General features: G+C 35.2%; 2 protein-coding genes and 1 pseudogene across 3 annotated transcripts in view; 2 read left to right on the top strand and 1 right to left on the bottom strand.

Moving 5' to 3' along the window:
* cdk5rap2 (CDK5 regulatory subunit associated protein 2) overlaps positions 1–20,407 on the top strand; it is a 635,428-nt gene that overhangs the window by 266,110 nt on the left and 348,911 nt on the right. The window lies entirely within an intron of this gene.
* Positions 38–3,522, top strand: LOC147838710 (serine/threonine-protein kinase pim-2-like). Its single transcript, XM_087300530.1, has 7 exons — positions 38–654; positions 1,165–1,608; positions 1,969–2,063; positions 2,238–2,288; positions 2,409–2,784; positions 3,085–3,258; positions 3,352–3,522. Exons 1-7 carry the CDS (start codon positions 369–371, stop codon positions 3,450–3,452), a joined length of 1,527 nt encoding a protein of 508 aa, XP_087156656.1. The 5' UTR covers positions 38–368; the 3' UTR covers positions 3,453–3,522.
* Positions 4,090–19,415, bottom strand: LOC147838709 (serine protease HTRA2, mitochondrial-like; annotated as a pseudogene). Its single transcript, XR_015519812.1, has 8 exons — positions 19,298–19,415; positions 12,245–12,449; positions 9,150–9,344; positions 9,018–9,050; positions 7,331–7,439; positions 7,177–7,246; positions 4,447–4,542; positions 4,090–4,361 (listed from the first exon to the last, which is right to left on the bottom strand). The product of XR_015519812.1 is annotated as a serine protease HTRA2, mitochondrial-like, transcript variant X1 (transcript).

Genomic DNA, 20,407 nt, shown 5'->3' with positions numbered 1-20,407 from the left:
GAATCACACACACACACACACACACACACACACACACACACACACACACACACACACGTATAAATATACATAAACATGGTAATAATTGTAATAAAAAGCAAAGCGCAGAAAAAGTTGTGCATGACAGAAAAAAATAGGCCTAAGTGCAAAAATAAATTAATGAATAATTGGAAAAATGTGTATAAGCAGGTGGCTGTGTGAGCACATTAAGGCGAATGAGCCAGTCAGTCTAGCGCGGGCTTTCATTAGAAGTTTGTTGTGTTTTAAAAAGTCTCTACGTAATACCAAATGGAATTGTGGAACTCTGACATCATCAGTGACAGTATAAAGCTTTTTGACGTAGCAGAAACTCTCATTAGCTTCTTTGGATGTCTAGTAGTTCAGTACTTTCTGCGATTCAACAGTACAGTGATAAAATGGCATTTTCAAAACTGATTAACCGTCTGAAGAAAGCGTTTGGTGTTAAGTGTGCGAACGAACAACCGTGTGAGCCACTCGAACCCACCGGCAGCACGACAGAGAATCACCGTCATCTGATGACCGATGACCCGGCCGTCGCTGCAGGAAAACAGGCAGGGAGACAGAAAAAGAGGAAACTCAAATTGTCTCCCATCTTCTTCGCCTGTTTTTCCAGAAGAAGAGCTACTGTTGTTGGTAAAATAGATTTATGAGCACTTTTAATTACTAAAGCATACTGTTAAACACACCAAACACATCACATAAGTGTTTAAAGATCAGAAATGAACATTAACTGGAAGACATTTTAGAAAGATAGTTTCTTAAAGCCACAGTTCACATAAACAAGACAATTCTGTCATAATTTACTCCTTAAACCTGTTTGAGGTGCTTTCAGCCATTGACTTCCACAGTATTTTGTGTTCCTACAATGAAGGTTAATGGCTGCTGATTTCAGGAATTTTCTTCAGAATTTGTAGTTTTGTGTAAAAAACAGAAAAAATAAGAATTATTTGTATTAGGATTTTTTTTATTTCAGTGAGCTTTGCCTTTAGATATATAGTTTACTTGTTTGCTAATTCAATGCAGAAAAACCTTGAAGATCATTAATAAAAACACATTGAGTAATGTTTCTGCAAATGATCTGTTCAAATATCTTGTCAAAAAGAGTTGTAGAGTCATATTAATGATGTTCCTTCCTCTCTTTAGATCAGCTATGTGTGCAGGAGATCCACGAACTTCACGCAGAGCCCATCAGTAGCTCTAAATTCTTCTGCACTGCTGTGAGCAACCTGGAGCTGGAAGTTCTCCAACCTCCAGCTCTTGATGATCCAGCAGACGAAGACTTGGACTCTAAACCTGAAGTGAACAGCTTTGACTCTGCAGTGGTCATTGAGAACGACTCTGCAGAGCTTCACTTCCCAGCAGACAATGAATCCTCCCTCAGCGAGGACAGCCTGGAGCAAGAGCTTGATAGTCCTCCAAGTTCACCATCCGATGAGGACAATGAACTTCCAGTGAGCCAGCAGCTCATAACAGATGACATCTGTGACTCTGCCCTGGATGAAAACTCGAACCCTTCACCGGATCAGGTCTCACAAGAGGACTCTGCTGTGAAGTCTACAGCAGATGATGGGACCTGCTTGGACAATAGTAAGTTTATTGCTGGAGTTCAGAACATTTGTTTAGGCTCATCAAACTTTGTAAAATTATACAGTTGAAGTCAAAATTATTCGCCCTCCTGTGATTTTTTTATTCATATTTTTTAAATATTTCCCAAATGATGCAGAGCAATAAAGTTTAAGTATTCAGAACTTTAAGCTGAACACTGGTATCTTGGAAAATATCCAGTAAATATGATGTACTGTCATCACGACAAAGATAAAAGACATCAGTTATTAGAAATGAGTTATTAAAACTATCATGTTCTGAAATCTGACAATAATTCTGACTTCAACTGTTTGTGTTTTTATTTGGTTTATAATTTAATGACATTTTCTTCATTTTTAACAGATGACATCAGCTGCCGCTACAAACTCGGAAAGCAGCTTGGTGAAGGAGGTTTCGGCTCCGTGTATGAGGGGATTCGCATACAGGATGGTCTGCAGGTATTCATTTTTGTAGACTCAAATCCTCTGATGAAGTTCCCTGTTTAAAGAACATCATCAGAGCTTTCATTGTTTGGACATTTCTGCTGACGAATGAATCCTCTGTTCAGGATTTATGACTGAATGAAATGATCTCCGTGCACATGTTAATTGTTCAATTGTTCCTTTAAACAGGTGGCAGTTAAATTTGTCCAGAAGACCCCAAATATGCAAGATGTCAGCTCTGTGAGTAGACTACACTTTCTGTTCGCTGTGTTCAGTTTATAAAGTCTTATATTTATTATAGACCACAGGCTGTGGTCAGAAACCCTTGTTAGAAAACCAACATTATTATTTTGTTTTCAGTCATGTGACCAGCCACTTCCTCTAGAGATCACCTTGGCAAACATGGCCAGCGGTGGCTCCAGGTGTGCGAACATTATTAAGCTCCTGGACTGGCAGGTCTTTGAAAACCATTATGTCATGGTGATGGAGCGGCCTAGTCCAAGCATGGACCTGGAGGCATTCCTTGAAGTCAGCGGAGGAGTCCTCAGTGAGAAAACAGCACATACCATCATGAGGCAAGCTGTTTATGCGGCCAACGTGTGCTGTTACCGCGGGGTGTTCCACCGGGACGTTAAGCTTCAAAACCTGCTGGTGAACCCCGACACACTGGAAGTCAAGCTGATCGACTTCGGGTGTGGAGACTTCATGATGGAATCAGCCTACAGTATCTTCTCTGGTAGGTGTTTTGAATAGTGTGGTCAAAAGTATCGACTTCGGTACCAATCGATTCTGACATTTAACAAGTCAATTTGAGCGCTGTTAAACACCACTGATTGGCCATTGGTGTTCACATGCTCAGCAAATATGACTGTGATGAGTGTCGGTATCGATTGGTAGTTGATACTTTTGACAACACTAGTTATGAATGTGCATAAGCATTTTTAATATACGTATTGAAAGCTGGTTAATTAGCACAGCTGAAGCCCATCTGGTATATATATTCAACATGATGCTAAACTAAACGTCTCTCCTCCAGGTACAGAAGCGTACATCCCGCCAGAGTTTTATGAAAAAGGATGCTACCGGGCCAAACCAGCGACGGTCTATTCTCTTGGGGTTCTTCTGTTCACAATGCTCCATGGAGAATTCCCATCAGCGTATGACCTGTACTACCTCCAACATGACTGGTCCAAATTTACCCTCTCTCAAGGTGAGATGTTCATCAAAGAACAATTAAGCAAAAACGGTATAATAATAATAATAATAATAACAATAACCTCACCTCTCCATTTCTTCTTCACAGAATGCTGTAATATGATGAGGGCTTGTCTGCATGAGAATCCAGAGTGCAGAATTCCTCTAGAAGAGATGCCTTACCACGACTGGTCCATGCTGGAGTTCTGAGTCACATTAGCAGAATGTTTTGTATATTTGATTTTTGTACATGTCTGTAATAAAGATATATTTTATTGAACTCACTTGTGTTGTGGCTTATATTGTGATCTAGCCCCAGTGTTGTCAGATTGTGTGGATTTAAAATGATTTTGTTTGGGGTGACAAAAATTTGGCATGAGGTTTGAACAGCATCCAGTCCTTTCCAACACACACTGCAGTTGACACTGGCGTCATTACGGCGCACTTTTAGAAATACACTTTTTCAGAATACTGTACAGCGCTGACCCAAAACCTAAACATATCAGTCACTGCGACATCAGCAAATCATCCATAAATATTCCAATGGTTTATTGTGAAATCAGAGCTGTTCAGAAAAATGTATTAAAATACAAACGTCGTAACATGAGAATGTGAGACTCAATACAAAACATCAGCATTTTCACAATAAGAGCACCCAGTTTTATTAAGGTCGTTAAGTGTTTGTTGCCATCATGACAATCCTAAACAAAATATTCAGTGATATTCCTTCAAATCAATACTGATAGTGTAGTTTGCGCAGACACACTGAGGTTTATCCAGTGTACAGAAGTCTGAATCATCCACATTATTTTATACGCTTCCAGAAACACGTTTACTACACGAATGTCCAGCGTTTGCTACAACTGTTCAACTCTTTAGATGATTCCTTTCTTACAACATCTCCAACTACGACAGCTTTTCATTACTCACCATTTCTTAATCTTACTAAATACTTGACTTGATGTCACTCTGTGGACTCTGGGGTCATGTGCAGCATGAGCAGGTCGGCCCCCCGGCGGACCACCACATTTGGTCCTCACAGCATTATATATCTCCTCCGACGTGTTCACCTTTACCCCGTTGATCTCAATAATAACATCTCCTGGCTTCATTCCGGCTCTGCAAAACAGAAAACAGGAAATGACATCATCAATAGGATGCCTTAATCAACAGCTGATAACATCATGTTCAGAGAGCAGCACACCTGTTGGCTGGAGATCCTACAATCACACGGTGGATGAGAACTCCATGAGAAACATCAGGGAAGGACGGGTCTCGCATCCTTAGCTCTTCGATTATACTGAGGAGGGGAAAAAGAGAATTTAAAGATAATAAAAGACTCACTTCAGTGCAAAGTTTACGGTTTAAGGATTGATTGATAAATAGATAAGATAGATAGATAGATTCATAGATAGATAGACTGATAGTTTGATAGATAGATCAGCATAACAATCAATATTACATTCGCTTCAACCAAAAACACCTCAACAAAACATTCATACTACTTCAGTCGCATAGAGTGTGACAAAGGAAATGCTGTTAATTTGCAATGCATTGAATTAAAGGTGCAGTAGGTGATTGTCCTCAGAAACATTTTAGTTGTGCTGGTTGAAAGTCTCTTCACAGTCCAATAGTAATGATTAAAGTAAATGATCTAAATGTGTTTTTATGTATTTTATATTATGGGTAAAGCAACTAAAAAATGTTCATCCAATTAAATATTGTCGGGTTGACATCTCCCGTAATTCAGATAAGTAGCTCAAACTGTCAGCAAATGCAGATTTCAGGCCGTGTGGCTTTGAATCACAGTCCCTCCCCGCGGCCCAAAGATAATAGGCTAAGCGGTTAGGATTTTGGCAGATCCCCTACTGCACCTTTAATTATTCACAGAACTGTTCAAATCAATACCACAATTGAACTCATGTCATTTGGGACAAAAAAATAAAAATATATGATATTGCTCAACTCTACATTATGTATACAAAACTAAAACCTTAAATATCTTGAATTTTACAGGGCTCATAAAGGCACAGCCTAATGAAAATCAAGGACTTTTGAGCACTTTTTTCCAGCACCTATTTTTATTTTCAACACTGACACGCAACGTATTAAAACACTGCATAGGAATTTATATAAATATACAAATAAAAACCATTAATGATCATAATAATAATAAAATTAATTAATCAATTGTGTATTAATAATATATTAAACCTGCACTAAATATGCTTGTAAAAATGTTTTTTTATACTATTACACTGCTAAAATAATACAAGTTTTGGTAAATAATACTAACATTGGGTAAAAGTACAAAGTACTCTTTTAAAAACTACTCAGAGTACTAGTTAGATATTTTTTTGGGGAAAAAAACTCAGATTTTCATTTTGGCTCTTTTTAAAAGAAATGATAATAAATTTATTTGAATGGTTTAATTGCTTGAATCACAAAGCTACATATATAAAAATGTGCACTAACAAAGGAAGTATGGTCGATTTTTCCTTCCATGACAATTAATCTTTTTCAATAGTACTGGCAAAACAACCACATACTCTATGAGGCCAGAGACACATTTTGTCCATTTTTTAAACAATATTTTCAAGTTTTGAAAGGTTTAATTAAAGTATATGATAAAAATATTTAAATTTAGCCTTTTATTTACATATTTTACATCATTTTTCTTATTTGCTCATTCTTGTCTTTACAATATGGCAAATTTGTTTCTTAAATAGCTGTACAGCACATGGAAATATTATTTTACACTTGATCTTAAACTGAAATAATTTTACAAGAAAGACTACTACACTGTCAGTAATAAAATAATAAAGCAAATGTTGTTTAACTCTAGGTATTTGAATTATGACAACACTGCATTTTTCAAAGCAGTGTTTGAAGAGTCTTATTGTTTATTATGATAAATGTAACAGCAGATTGCTTTGACCTGTAATGCCTGTACAATTCAGTGATGCTTTAAGACAGATCAGAATACAGCTATAATGTATAAATCCCACAAATACCCCAAACAGAAACATTTCTAGCATAATTCTTTTGTCTTAAAAAAATATAAAAAGTTCCAACTTTGCTCAAAGTAAGTTTCACTTGACGATACAGCCAAATAAAAAGTCTGTACTCTAAATACTAAATTTAGTCAAGGAGCAAAGATAAATAATTTCTACTTTAATATTGAAGAGATAGTGATTGTATACAGTCTGATCACATACACGAGATGATGAGAGGACTTGCAGTTAATTTGAAAAAGCCTATTTAAGAGCTCGCATATCTGTTTTTATGATTAATGTACATGACTGCGCTCTCATGTTAAAATAAAGCGCTCACGACGTATGCAGAAATGAGTAATTGCGCAATACCTGCATTCCCACGCCAACATTCAGAGGAGTGACAGACAAGTCAGAAGAAGAGAGCGGAGAGAAGAGAGCAAAATGTGTGTGAAGATCGTTGAAATGGCAGGAAGTATGTCCGTGGTTTAATTACTCTTGCTAATAACATATAGTGAAAACATCCCAAAAGCATTTTTCCATTAAAACATTTGTTTTTAAGTTGTTTTTTTCTGTCACTGCAACACAGAAAGGCCTTTGTCCCGCCCTTACGTTCAATGTAAATCTAAACAAGGTTGACTGTGATTGGCCACTTCTCATATCATTTAAATCACTGCGTCGGAATCACGGTAGATTGTGCGGGTATTTTTGCATTAAATTGTCACAAAAATTCACAAACATTTTTATTTTTCGGGCGTGAAAATTGCAAACAAATTCTCCTTGATAAATTAAGCACTTTTCAACAGAACAAGCCAATTTTCCAGGTATTCCAGCACTTGAATTTCTAAGAGCCAAATCTAGTGGTATATAACAAAAGTCTGCAGATTCCATAATGTATGAATTTTGCTCTCCTGTAAAATTGTAATAAAAGTGTTTGGCACCTGGGGGTCAAAGTCAACATCATTACTCCAATGTAACGCCTTTTCCATCCCGATTCTCCAAACCAAGACTCTGAAAAAAAGACCCAATAACCATCTGTCAGTGAAAAAAAATGCCGTCACAGACAAAAGCAAGCAGCTGTGAGGTCATTCTTACTCTGTTTGTCTGCAGATCGGTCAAGGAAGAGACGGACTCTGTCTGAGGGAATAGCGAAGGAAATCCCTGCTGTCACTTTCATGGTATTAATGCCGATGACCTCACCATCCTGAAGAGTACAAACATGATACATCAGTTTATTACATAAGGCTTGAGTATGGCCAGTACAATACAATATTGATGAACATTTGAAAACAATTCACGTTCTTAAAATGGCAGTCATGAAGCTCTGTGTTGCTCTGAAGGTTCAGCAATCTGTAGTCAACTACTAAATGTGCACTAATAATTTTCTCCTTCACATTATTGTACAAAGAGGGTACCACCGTAGCTGTGAGATACGTTCTACTTGGGATTTCGTAGTGTGGTTCTAGCACACTAATTAAATGCCTAAAACCAGAGTTTTCTACCCCTGAAAAAGGTTGCATGTCTGTGGCTATAAATACTCCTACCCTAATACTCCTACTATTATGCCTACAATTGTCTTTGCTTGTGTTGAGTTAATTGGAAGTTTTATTCCAAATGAAGACAGGAGAGTAGTTTGTGTTTCACTTGTCAGTTTAACAGATAAAGCAATGATTTTGTGGACATCAGTAATCTAACTATTTGCCTTAATCTGATTAAAACAACAATATGATTAAGGTGTTTACATTAGTTGCTTTTTGAATGTTCCTTTCATGATCCCGTTTTACATGTTAAAGCACATAATACGATTAACGTCATTGTGTCACCATGCTATCCACGTTTTCTCCGGAGTGTCATGTAATTTTGGGGAGTTTCATTCTTAATTTGTCGACTTTAACTGCAGTTTGGCACTTTCATTTTCATTCAAGAACATTTCATGCGTGCCCCCCACGACAAACGACATATTGGATCCGAGGAACTGCTAGAAGAGTGTAGTTTTAAAGGCCTACTCCGCCATCTGAATAACAAGGTACACCAATCGCTTACTTACCAAATCCGTAGAGACAGGACAATCAACGTGAACTGGATTTGCGTTTTTTTTTTTTATAAGAAGACGAGTGGCAAATCTGGATTTCACCATTTATAATACAAAAAGCTCTCGGGTAAAAATGTTCCTTACAAACATTTTTGTTGCGTGTTAGAAGACCACTGTAGTCCACAAATGTGGGTCCTTTCTCACTGCGGGAAAATGAAACAAAACCTTTGTTGTGGCACATTTATAAACAACACTGACGACCCATGTCTCCGAACAATTCTTCTTCTTCCACTTGTTTTATTTACAGTTAGCAACACAACGTGGCGTCTATTGGAATACTGTAACAGGTAGTTTTTGAAGCTATCATGCATATTAATAAAGCTGCACCTCATTCACAATAGAGCGAGCTGATTGGTTCGTCTTTCTCTTGAATTAATGATGAAAGCTCAAAGACGTCACATTGTACCCGCCGATACAGACAGCCAGTCTCCATGCTGGAATTTACACAAGGAGCTCATGGCCTTGACGTAGCTTCAAAATTTCTTTTCAAACCGGAAGAACGAATTTGTTCGAAATAACGCAAAAACAACCAATTTTCACTTTTATTGTGAAATATATGTATCCTAATAGTGTTTTAGCAGCGTGGAACATATATATGATTATTGACATCTCAAAAATGTGTTTCGGTGTTTCGTGACCCTTTAAACCAAAAGGCAGAAGCAGTTTTTTGAGTAAATGTCAGCGACTCACCAGGTTTATGAGAGGCCCTCCTGAATTTCCAAACTGTAAAGCAGAATTGTGATTGAGTGATGGAATGCAATTCATTAAATGATGACATACATTTTTTTGCATGCAACACCACCCAGTTTCCAGTGCTCTTACATCTATGGTAGCGTCCGTCTGGATGTAGTCCATGTTGGAGTTGGAGAGACCCAGTTCTTTACTGCCTCTTTGAGCAGAGCTGACGATTCCAGATGCGATGGTGTTTTTAAGAGAAAAGAGGCTCCCCATGGCAACCACAAATTCACCTTGACGCACATCAGATGACTTGCCAAGACGCAACGTTGGTAAAGGATTCTGGGACAAGACAGAGAACACAATGACACTATGTCAGACTATATGGCCATGTACTAGAACTGTGGTAAAAGAAAACTGTGAAAAATCAATTGCAAAAATGGCCTTCCAAACATAAAAGCCTCCTCTGTTACTGTTGGTTTACCTAAAATTGTTGACTATAATTATTCTTTAGTTGCTGTAATATTACTGCGTTTAAAAATCTGAGGATACAAAACCAAATGTCACTAAGGTTATCACAATTTCGAGTTTATTTCCATATTTGTATGCTGCCGTTCCTCCTGAAATATTACAGTGTGTATGTAGCCTAAATACAGTATAAACAGATTAATGGGTTAACACCAGGGCTTGACATTAACACCCACCAACCGCAGGTAGACTTTAGCTGTGGCGGATTAGACAGCCACTCCCACTAGCCACTTTGGCTGGTCGAAAATCATTTTTAAATTGTATTTTTTTTAAAAGCAGGGTTCAACAATAAGGATGAACCTCTAGAAATGAGAAGCAGCCCGACTGACAAAAACAACTGTTCACGCAAGCAAAAGAAAGCAGATGAATACAGAATGTTATGTGATGCGCACAAGTTTTTAAAAGCGTGCACGATCCCATTGCCCTGCGTGAAGCAACCTTGACTGGAAACACAATGCTGCGATCGGTTCTGTTTGAAATAGACTTGACAAAAAGCGATACACATCCACCATTTTCAAGAGCTCGAGATAAAAAAAAGAAGGTATTTTATGTATGCAGCAGCGGTTTCAGCTTTAGCTTTAAACAATCTTTGAACAGATTATTAATGGGCCTAATGTTAACTGTGTGCGTGTGATCATCCTTTCATTATTGCACACGGTATGTTTTTCACCTGCTTTCTTTTTGTTAATATGGTTTAATTATCATTCTTTTCAGTAACATTGATTTAATAGATTAAATTTAATGTATAGTTAACTGCTGATCTGAGACCTTGGTCTTGGAGCTAGGACAGACTACTTTTCATAGTTTTAGACAGGCTACATGACAATAATTGTTATTTAAGTTTTATTTAATAAAAAGTGTATGCATATTATAACATATATTTCGCTAGTTTTTGAAATTTTAAAATTATTTAACATTTTTGGCTAAGAAATATTTATTTATTTATTTATTTATTTATTTATTTATTTTCCAGTGTGGTCAGAGAAAAAATTGGTACAACCTTAATGTTGAGCCCTGAAATAATTACAAAGCAACACCATGAAACCACTACAGCTCATGCTCATTGAGCAAAGTCATACACAACACATCTAAATCAAGTAATTTTAAAAATATATTTTCCCAACAACAAAAGTGAAAATGGCGAGGGGCTAGTAAAGTTGAAAAACTACTAGCCATAGAGGCTGGTGATCAAAAAAGTTAATGTAGAGCCATAAAAAACATTAAAATCATATTGACCTCACACTTTTAATGTACTAACCGTGATACATTTTTGATTCTATAGGTTCAATTCTTAAGGGAACAAAGTTCAAAAAGAAATTACTCATTTTATAAAGACATTTTACTAAAAAGGTAAATTAATGAAATAAAATAAGTCCTTGTTCTTACCATATAAAACTATGACTCAATAAAAACAATGATGCTACGATACCATCTTTTTGGAACTGATTCGATTTCGATCCCAAAATTGTGAGTATCGACCAATACAGATCCGATCCCGATACTGTGCCATTTTTTTAAGCATAATACAGTTTCTATGGTGATGTGGTCCAGCTTATGTTTCCTTTTTTAATAGTAAGATTTTTCTTTGAACTCTGCAACAGGCTACCACTATTGACTCTAATCAAAACACAAACTGGTCTGTTAAATAAACTATTGATATAAATAAAATTACAGTCAAATATTCACAGTTTTCAGAGCAGCCGGTACTAGGCTAAATAATTTTCTGTTAATTAAAATCTATATTGTGCCTGTCAGTTTCACTTTTATTAATTTAATCAACAACTTTGACCACAATGAGCCAGGCTTAAAAAACTACCCTAAAAGTATTCCCCTCGAAAGAATAAACTCAGTCGAAAGGATGAGAAAACAGAAACTTTTAATGTTACAGAATAATTTTACAGAGCGGCACACGTCACATCAGCCGGTGTGTGAATGAAGTGCTTGATGCATCACTGAGACACCGTGCAGTCCTCCGTTATCTGCAGACACTTCCAATCCAAAACAGCAGTAAAAAGGGAAGAAATCAGTGCGTTAAGGATCTGTCCAATGTATTATTGAGCCTTTTCTAGTTTTAAATTTCAGGTAGGCCTATTTGTGTGTGAAGAGCAGGTAATAACCCACTCAGTTCCAGTGTTGCGAATGCGATCTGCTGTTCTAACAGCTACATGATTTAGAAACAGAAATGAACTCGTCGTTTCAGGTCGAAATGAACCAATATAATATATATTATATTATAATAAATTAATATAATGTAATATAATAAATTAATATTTATTTAAATTAACAGGAACAAATAGTGTTGGAGAAAGTTTTTCATGTTGTCATGAACGTGACACGCAGTTTGAATTGTAAATAAACGGAGAATGATTGACAGGCGCAGCGGAGGGAAGCGCAGAACTGAACATGAATTTAACCATGTGAATATTGATCTGCACTTCACATTAAACTATAGAATGGCTTCAAAACATTTGGGATACAGTAGGCCTACAAGACAACTTTCTACTGTCTTATAAAAAGCTACCTTTCTGACTTTTGTTTGCTTATAAATTACACAGAATATAGAGCACGTGCAAGATGGGATTTGCAGTAAAAATATGCAGTACCAAACCAATATCCAATCCAAGTATCAGGATCGGTGCATCCCTAATTAAAAAATTAAATATCCCCAAAAGATTACATATGTTAACAGTACAACCTCAAAGCTCCATCTGTACCTTAACATTGATTTTGATGGTGGCGATGTCTGCAGCCTGGTCCACATCCTGAACTGTGGTGTTGTAAGTCTCACCATTGGTCAGTTTGACACAAACACCACGCTTGTTGGCGACCACATGGCCATTTGTCACTATCAGGTCATCACTACTTATTATAAAGCCAGAACCATTCGAGATGGGAACCTCGCGGCCAGAAAAGGGGTGTCTGAAAGAAAGAGTGTAATATTAGTCACAATTCCCAAACACAACTGAAACTAAAACCATCTGGTCATCTTAAAATAGAAACAAGTGATCCAAAAAGTCTCTATAGAGAAAATCAACATAAAACACCCTGCTGAAAAAAACAATCCTGTTGAGCGCGCGCATGTAAAGGTAACTGGGTGAACAAGTCAAACAAAGTATATACACAAGAGAACATAAAAATATACAACAATTCAAAAAAATGAAGCAAGAATAATAAAGATTTAAATAAAACATATAATAGATAGATAGTACAATAATAATAATGATAGTAATAATGTCAGAGAAAATGACAACAGCATTATTAATAACAACAACAACAACTACAACTACCACTTTTGATTACTTAACATTCAGAAATTAAACCGAATTAACAAAAAATATTCTAAATATATGTGTAGTGTTAAAACATTGTTGGGTTTTACAACCCTGCGAAATGTGAGAATGTTTTAACAATAGAAATGATAAAAAAGTCAAGAATTAGGTTAACTTGATTGTTTTTATAAATGTAAGTGAGTTGAACATAAAACAGTCAAGTTGCCCCCAATAAACTTAGGAATTGAGTTGCTTCAACACGTTAAATAAGTATTTTTTAAATGTCTGATAACAATAATTTTGTTAATAATTTTTTTGAGAATTTGGGGAAAAATGTTTGGTTCTATTTTTATAGTAATTAAATGTTTATAATTTAAAATGTTTATAATAATTAGATGTTTTGCCGCCTTGTTTTTGAGTTGTGCAATGCAAAAAGACCCTCTTATAGCAAGATTAGGGAAGCACCGAAATGAAGCTTGTTGATTGAAACTGAAAATTCTAGATGCATTTGGCTGAAAACTGACACTGAAAAGGCTTTTTAATAATTGGAAATTATTTTGATAAATAAAAAATATATAGTTTTATATCAAATAATAAAGTAATTTGGCGACGCAGTAGGTAGTGCTGTCACCACACAGCAAGAAAGTCGCTGGTTCGAGCCTCGGCTGAGTCAGTTGGCATTTCTGTGTGGAGTTTGCATGTTCTTCCTGCGTATGCGTGGGTTTTCTCCGAGTGCAATGGTTTCCCCCACAGTCCAAAGACATGCGGTACAGGTGAATTGGGTAGGCTAAATTGTCCGTAGTGTATGAGTGTGAATGAGTATGTATGTATGTTTCCCAGAGATGGGTTGCAGCTGTGAGGGCATCCGCTGCGTAAAAACATATGCTGGATAAGTTGGCGGTTCATTCCGCTGTGGTGACCCCAGATTAATAAAGGGACTGAGCCGAAAAGAAAATAAACGAATGAATGAATAAAGTATTTTTGTGAGGCTTTTAAATTAAACTCAATAACATAAATTAATAGTGAAATCAATAGTAAAATAAAAATGATTCCATCATTTACTCACCCTCTGCATATTTGAACTCGTTATGAGTTTCTTTCTTCTGTTAAACACAAAAGAAGACATTTTCAATAATGCTGAAAACCTCTAGCTATCGACTTCTATTGCAGGAAAAATAACTACTATGGAAGTCAATGTTCACGTTTTCAGCATTATTAAAAATATCTTCTTTTGTGTTCAACAGAGTAAAAAAAACTCATCAGAAATGATGACAGAAGTTTCCTTTTTGGGTAAACCACACAACTACTTGCAAATATGCTCATGTTACATTCCCTCGAGTTAGACAGTTCAGTTTATTCTTCTTCTTTTTTTTTTTTTACAGAGCCCCTATTATGGGTTTTTGAGAATGACCTTCCATGTATTGTGTAACACAGCCCTAAGTGAAGTGAATTATTCAGCTAAGACTTAAATCTGCAAGTGTGCAGTGTTTAAAACTGTTGATTCATTTATAAAAGAGTCGACTCACAGTGCTTCAAATGAATCATCTTGATAAAGAGTCTTAAGCCGTGCCGGCGTGACCAGGAAATGGAACTTAAGCCCCGCTCAGGGCCGGATTAACCAATGGGCCTTATAAGCACAGGCCCAGTGGCCCGAGCGCACTTGGGGCCCCTGCGAGGGGGGAGAAGAAAAAGACAATTTCGGGGTGTTTTTTTTAGGCTAACTGCAAATAGCGCACCTAGTTGGAATAAGCTATTCATGCTTTCCGCCTATCGATGCTTGATTGACAGAGACAACAAGAGTAAAGAGTAGAGCCAGACGGAATCTGCGGACGTTTTTTGCAATTTCTGTGGAGAATTTTGGTAAAAATCTGCGGATTTCTGTGCAATTATTTTGGGAGTATCCAGCGGAGTATCATAACTTACACCTTAATATATTAAATAAAAAGTAATAAATTACTGAATAAAAACTGAATAAATTCAGATTTACACATTTACACAAGTAAATAAACAGAATTAATGATAGGCTAAAAATCTGCAGAAATCCCCCCCCCCCAAAAAAAGTTTTTAAAGTAAAACTTGACTCTTGTGTAGTTAAAGTATGCACCAAGACTGATGGAAATGAATAGCTGCTATGTTCGCGCTTGACATGGCTAGTAACTATACCTATATGCCTCTCGGGAAGTATACATGGGCATTCTGTTTGAATGGGTAAATCAAATTCTTCAAAACTGCTTGCCAAGATTACGATTACATTACATATTATGAAAAACCAATAAAATTAAACAGTAACTGTCCTTTTAGTTTCATTTATAAATGTCCATATCACACAATATCTGCAGAAACTCACATCTAGTCCAAGCCCCTCCCCTGGAGAATTGTCATTCTATACTGATCGCTGATTGGCTCATGTACTAAATGGTGGGCTTTATTTGCCATATATCAATCACTGATTGGCTCCTGTACTAGAAGGCGGGGCTTCATACGCCTATTGACTGTTTCACTTTTCCCAGTCAAAAGTATACGAGTGACACGTCATGTGTATTCTATAATCTTTGCTATACTCTCATTCTGCAGTAATAATCAAGGATTTTGGACTATTTGTTAGACCCAGAGATCAGCTGAACGGATTAAAATTATCAAACACAACAGTTTAACTCTGAGTGACTTGAAAAATGAGCCTATTTGCCAAAAAGCCTTCCTTTAAATACGTCATAATTAATATAAAACAAAAAAAGTATATTGTTTCCTTTCATAACTTAAATTACAGTCAATGTAACTGCATAGAGACTCAAAATGTGTGTGTTTGTGTGTGTGTGTGTGTGTGTGTGTGTGTGTGTGTGTTTTTATAATCAGTGAAGGACCACTGACTTCTCAAAATATCACAAGAACGCAAGCATGTTTGGAGTAAATGACGAAAGAATTTTCACTTCTCGCCTTTTAATGATTCCTCTCTCTACAGCATATCTCCAAATTAATCAAAAATCAACCCTGAAACCTGTTTCCAAAAATCATCAGAAAATTTACAAGTACAAAAAGAACATTTTTGTGAATTTTTATTATTAATATTATTTATTATTAAATATATTGCAGGGATAGTAGTACCTGTGTAATATTTTGAAATGAATTTCTTCTACCTCAGTGGTTCTCAAACTGTGGGGCTTCCTCCTAGTGGTACGCGGAGGAACCGCTGAATAATGAAAGAAACAATTAACACTTAATCCTTTAATGCGTAATATAACATTGATGTGATCAGCATTGGCTGTTTAGTGAAGCGTACGATCACAACGCTGTGCTTAGAATGTTTATTTTAGTGCATTGTGTCATAAGCTGCTATAAATCAGTTTCCAAAGTTTAAGAATTGATTCTGAAGCGTGATTTGACTGACATGAAAAGTAGCCAATCACAGTCGACCTTGTCTAGTTGCGTGAAACGTAAGGGCGGGACAAATGCTTTCTGTGTTGCAGAGACAGAAAAAACAACTTAAAAACAAATGTTTTGTTGGAATAATGCTTCTCGGATGTTTTCACTGTAGAGATGTTCAACAGAGTAATTAAACCGCGGACATATGTGCTGCCTTTTTGATGATCTACATACACGTTTCGCTCTCCGACAGCCAGTCTGACCTGTCACTCCTCCAAATACATTCTGAATGGCGGCGCGGGAATGGAGGTATTGCGCAATTATTCATTTCTGCAAATGCGGCGAGGGCTTTATTTTAACACGAGAGCGCATTCATGTACGCAAATCGCTAAAACAGATATGCGAGCTCTTAAATATGCTTTTTTCAAATGAACTGCAAGACCTCTCATGATCGCCTGTGTGCTCAGATTGAATACAATCGCGATCTCTCCACTATTAAAGCAAACATTATTTATCTTTGCTCCTTGACTAAATTTAGTCAAAAGTATTTAAAGTTATTAAGTATTTAGAATTAGATTGATGCATGATCGATGACAATGCTAATGGTCTTCTTATTTGGCTGTGTTGTGAAGTAAACCTACTTTTAGCAAAGGTGAATTTTTTTTTGTTTCTTTACGACAAAATAATTATGCTGGAAATGTTTCTGGATAAGGTATTTGAGTGATTTACACATTTAGCTGTATTCTGATCTGTCCTAAAGCATTACAGGTCAAAGCAATCCTTTGTTTCTTATTGTTAATTTATCAAAATTAACAATAAGGCTCTGAGGCTTAAAACACTGTTTTGATAAATGTATTGTTGTCATATTTCAAATACCTCAAGTAAAATGAAGCCATTTGTTTTATTTTTTTACTGACAGTGTACTTGTATTTTTTTAAAGTTCTATTTTAGATTAAGATCAAGTGTAAAATAAAATCTACATGTGATGTACAGCTATTTAAGAAACAAATTTGTCATATTGTAAAGAAAAATAGTGTAAAATATGTAAATAAAAGGCTAAATTAAATCTTTTTATCATATACTTTAATTTAACCTTTCAAAGCTTGAAAATATCGTTTATAAAAATGGGCAAAAAGTGTCTCTATGGCCTTAAAGATTATGTGGTAGTTTTACCAGTGCTATTGAAAAAGATTAATTGTCATGAAAGGAAAAATCGACCATACTTCCTTTGTTAGTACAAATTCCTATACATGTAGCTTTGGATTTAAGCAATTAAACCATTCAATCAGGTTTAAACTTAAAAAAAGTGATTTCATAATGAAAATCTGATTTTTTTTTTTCAAAAGTAACCAACTAGTACTTTTTAAAAGAATACTTTGTACTTTTACCTAATATTAGTATTATTTACTAACATTTTTGTTATTTTAGCAGTGTAATAGTACTTTTACTTGAGAAAGATTTCACAAGCATTTAATGCAGGTTTATTATATTATTAATATATGATTTATAAATATTATTATTAAGTGTTTTTTATTTGTATCTATTCATATGCAATGTTTTATGGGTTGCTGAGAATACATTTCAGGTCTTCAGTACATAGCATGTCAGTCTTGAAAAAAAAAATAGGTGCTGGAAAAAGTGCTTAAAATTCCTTGATTTTCATAAGGCTGTGCCTGTATGAACCCTGTCATATGTACATTGACCATATATTTCAAGATTTGTCTGAAAGTGTATGAATATGACATATAGCCTATATTCATAAGGTCCAAGCAACATCTCCAGCTTTTGATGAATAGGCTACTATGAATACTTTAGATTTAAGTACAGCAGTTTTCCTTTTACTTTTTAAGAACAGGTCATTTTTAATGAACTTTTAAAAGCATATTTTAACTAAAACTTTTTTTTATCTGCAAGCACAGTTAATGTTCAGACTATTTAAAATGTTTAAAGTGATTGACAATAATACATATTCTTAATAATAGGAATTAATTTGCATCATTTTTAAACTGTGCACACCTGTAGCTGCTTAATTAGGCCTACGACGCTATTTTTTAATACTGGTTAAAAAATAGCATCGTAAGGTGGTACTTGGAGAGACAATTTTTTTCTAAGGTGGTACTTGGTGAAAAAAGTTTGAGAACCACTGCTCTACCTGATTTGGGCGTAAAAATGTATTGTTGACCAAATATCATCGATAAATGGGAAAGAAAAATATTGTTTCCATTTCAAAATGTCTTTCAGGAAACATGTTCCACCAATGCGTAAAGCAATTTGAGTGTGCAGTAAACGTGCTATATAAATGTAAGGAATTATTATTATTAATTATTATTTATTAATTTCTATGTGAAACACTTTCATGAGCCCATTTAGCCAATAAGACAAAAACATAGTTTTACTAAAGTAAACTTACATTTATCCTCAAAAAATAAACCTGACTGTATTTTTGTAGTAAAGTCGAGGTTAATTGTGTTAAATATGCCATTTCAGCCTGCAGAATGGCATTTCAAACTGTGGCCTAAGAAAAATATAGAAAATAAATATCGAGTTTCTGTAATATAAAACTAAATAATTCCTCTCCCTGTATAGTTCCTAAGGTTATCTAGACAGAAACAAATGTAAGTTAATATTAACAGAATCACTCAAATAGCAATTAATCTGACTGATGTTAACGTTAAATGTTTGATCAAGCTTTTAAGTAAAACAATAGATAGTTTAAAGTTACAGTACCGTTAATATAACATTAATATTTACATTAAGTTGCATCAATGTTAGCATTAGCATCAAATGCTAATCAGCGCTACTAGCCTGTGACATACAGTAATAAACGTTAGATCTAATTACACTGACTTAAATATTCATTTGTTTAATTTGTAATTATTTATTTTATTTATGTTATTTTTTTCTTTTTAATTTGCATTTTTCACTTAGTGAAGGCGGGGACTGTTGACTAACGTTAGTAGCTCTAAATTAGTTGACTGGAATGCTGTGACGGTGTTAGCATGTAGCATGTTCACACATAAAATAAGTACAGTTCGCAATTAAAACCATTTCCTACCTTTTGTTGTAACTTAATAAAATCTACTGCAATTAATGTCAACAAAGATGTTTAATCCACAAGAATTTGATCATTATTCCTACCTGTTCACATCGGTTCAGTCCTTATTTAGGCTAGAGTGGGTTATTTTTTGTGAATGATTCTGTGGATTTAAATAAATTGTGAGAGTCGATTCATCCTTGACCTATTCATAAATACAACAGTTGCTTTGTTGCTAAATAAATGTCTTATTCACTTAAGACAGTGTCCTACCACCACCTATTGGCGGTTTCAGGTAATACATGGATAACTTCATTTTGTTGCATATTTTTCTTTTTAATTTATTATTTGAAGCATTATTCATTTAAAAAAGAATTCACAAGAATAACGAATTTATATAATCATAATATATAAAATATAATATAAACGATAATAATAATACTGTTAAAAATGATAAATAATTGATAATGAAAATATAAAATAACTGAAATGAGCTACTCAAAATAAATGAATCATACACACACACGCACACGCACACACACGCACACACACACACACAAACACAAACACACACACACACACACACACACACGTATAAATATACATAAACATGGTAATAATTGTAATAAAAAGCAAAACGCAGAAAAAATTGTGCATGACAGAAAAAAATACATAGGCCTAAGTGCGAAATTAATTTAATTAATAATTGGAAAAAATGTGTATAAGCAGGTGGCTGTGTGAGCACATTAAGGCGAATGAGCCAGTCAGTCTAGCGCGGGCTTTCATTAGAAGTTTGTTGTGTTTTAAAAAGTCTCTACGTAATACCAAATGGAACTGTGGAACTCTGACATCATCAGTGACAGTATAAAGTAATGTCTACTAGTTCAGTACTTTCTGCGATTCAACAGTACATTGATAAAATGGCATTTTCAAAACTGATTAACCGTCTGAAGAAAGCGTTTGGTGTTAAGTGTGCGAACGAACAACCGTGTGAGTAGTTAGTTGTTAACTGTCAAATTGTGGTTAAATTGTTAACTTGAGAATAGTAGCAGATTTAGAAACATCTAAATTCATGCTAGCAATGTGCTACTATGACTCAATTACTAAGCGGCCCACTAAAAAGGCAAGTTTTAAATTGAAATAATATTTAGGGTTACACTTTATTTTAATGTGTACTGGATACACGTCACGTATTTACTGTAGTAATTATAAAA

The sequence above is a fragment of the Danio rerio genome, chromosome 21, assembly GCF_052040795.2.
Source record: "Danio rerio strain M-AB ecotype USA chromosome 21, GRCz13ab, whole genome shotgun sequence".
NCBI classification, from domain to species: Eukaryota; Metazoa; Chordata; class Actinopteri; order Cypriniformes; family Danionidae; genus Danio; species Danio rerio.
The sequence above is the reverse complement of the archived record's forward strand: the minus strand, read 5'-3'. Positions and strand labels throughout refer to the sequence as shown.

Bases quoted from the DNA above. Each gene is read 5' to 3' on its own strand.
- LOC147838710 (XM_087300530.1), top strand. From the start codon at position 369: ATGTCTAGTAGTTCAGTACTTTCTGCGATTCAACAGTACAGTGATAAA. The intron at 655-1,164 runs GTAAAATAGATT...TCCTCTCTTTAG, and splicing joins AAGAAGAGCTACTGTTGTTG to ATCAGCTATGTGTGCAGGAG. The intron at 2,785-3,084 runs GTAGGTGTTTTG...TCTCTCCTCCAG, and splicing joins AGCCTACAGTATCTTCTCTG to GTACAGAAGCGTACATCCCG.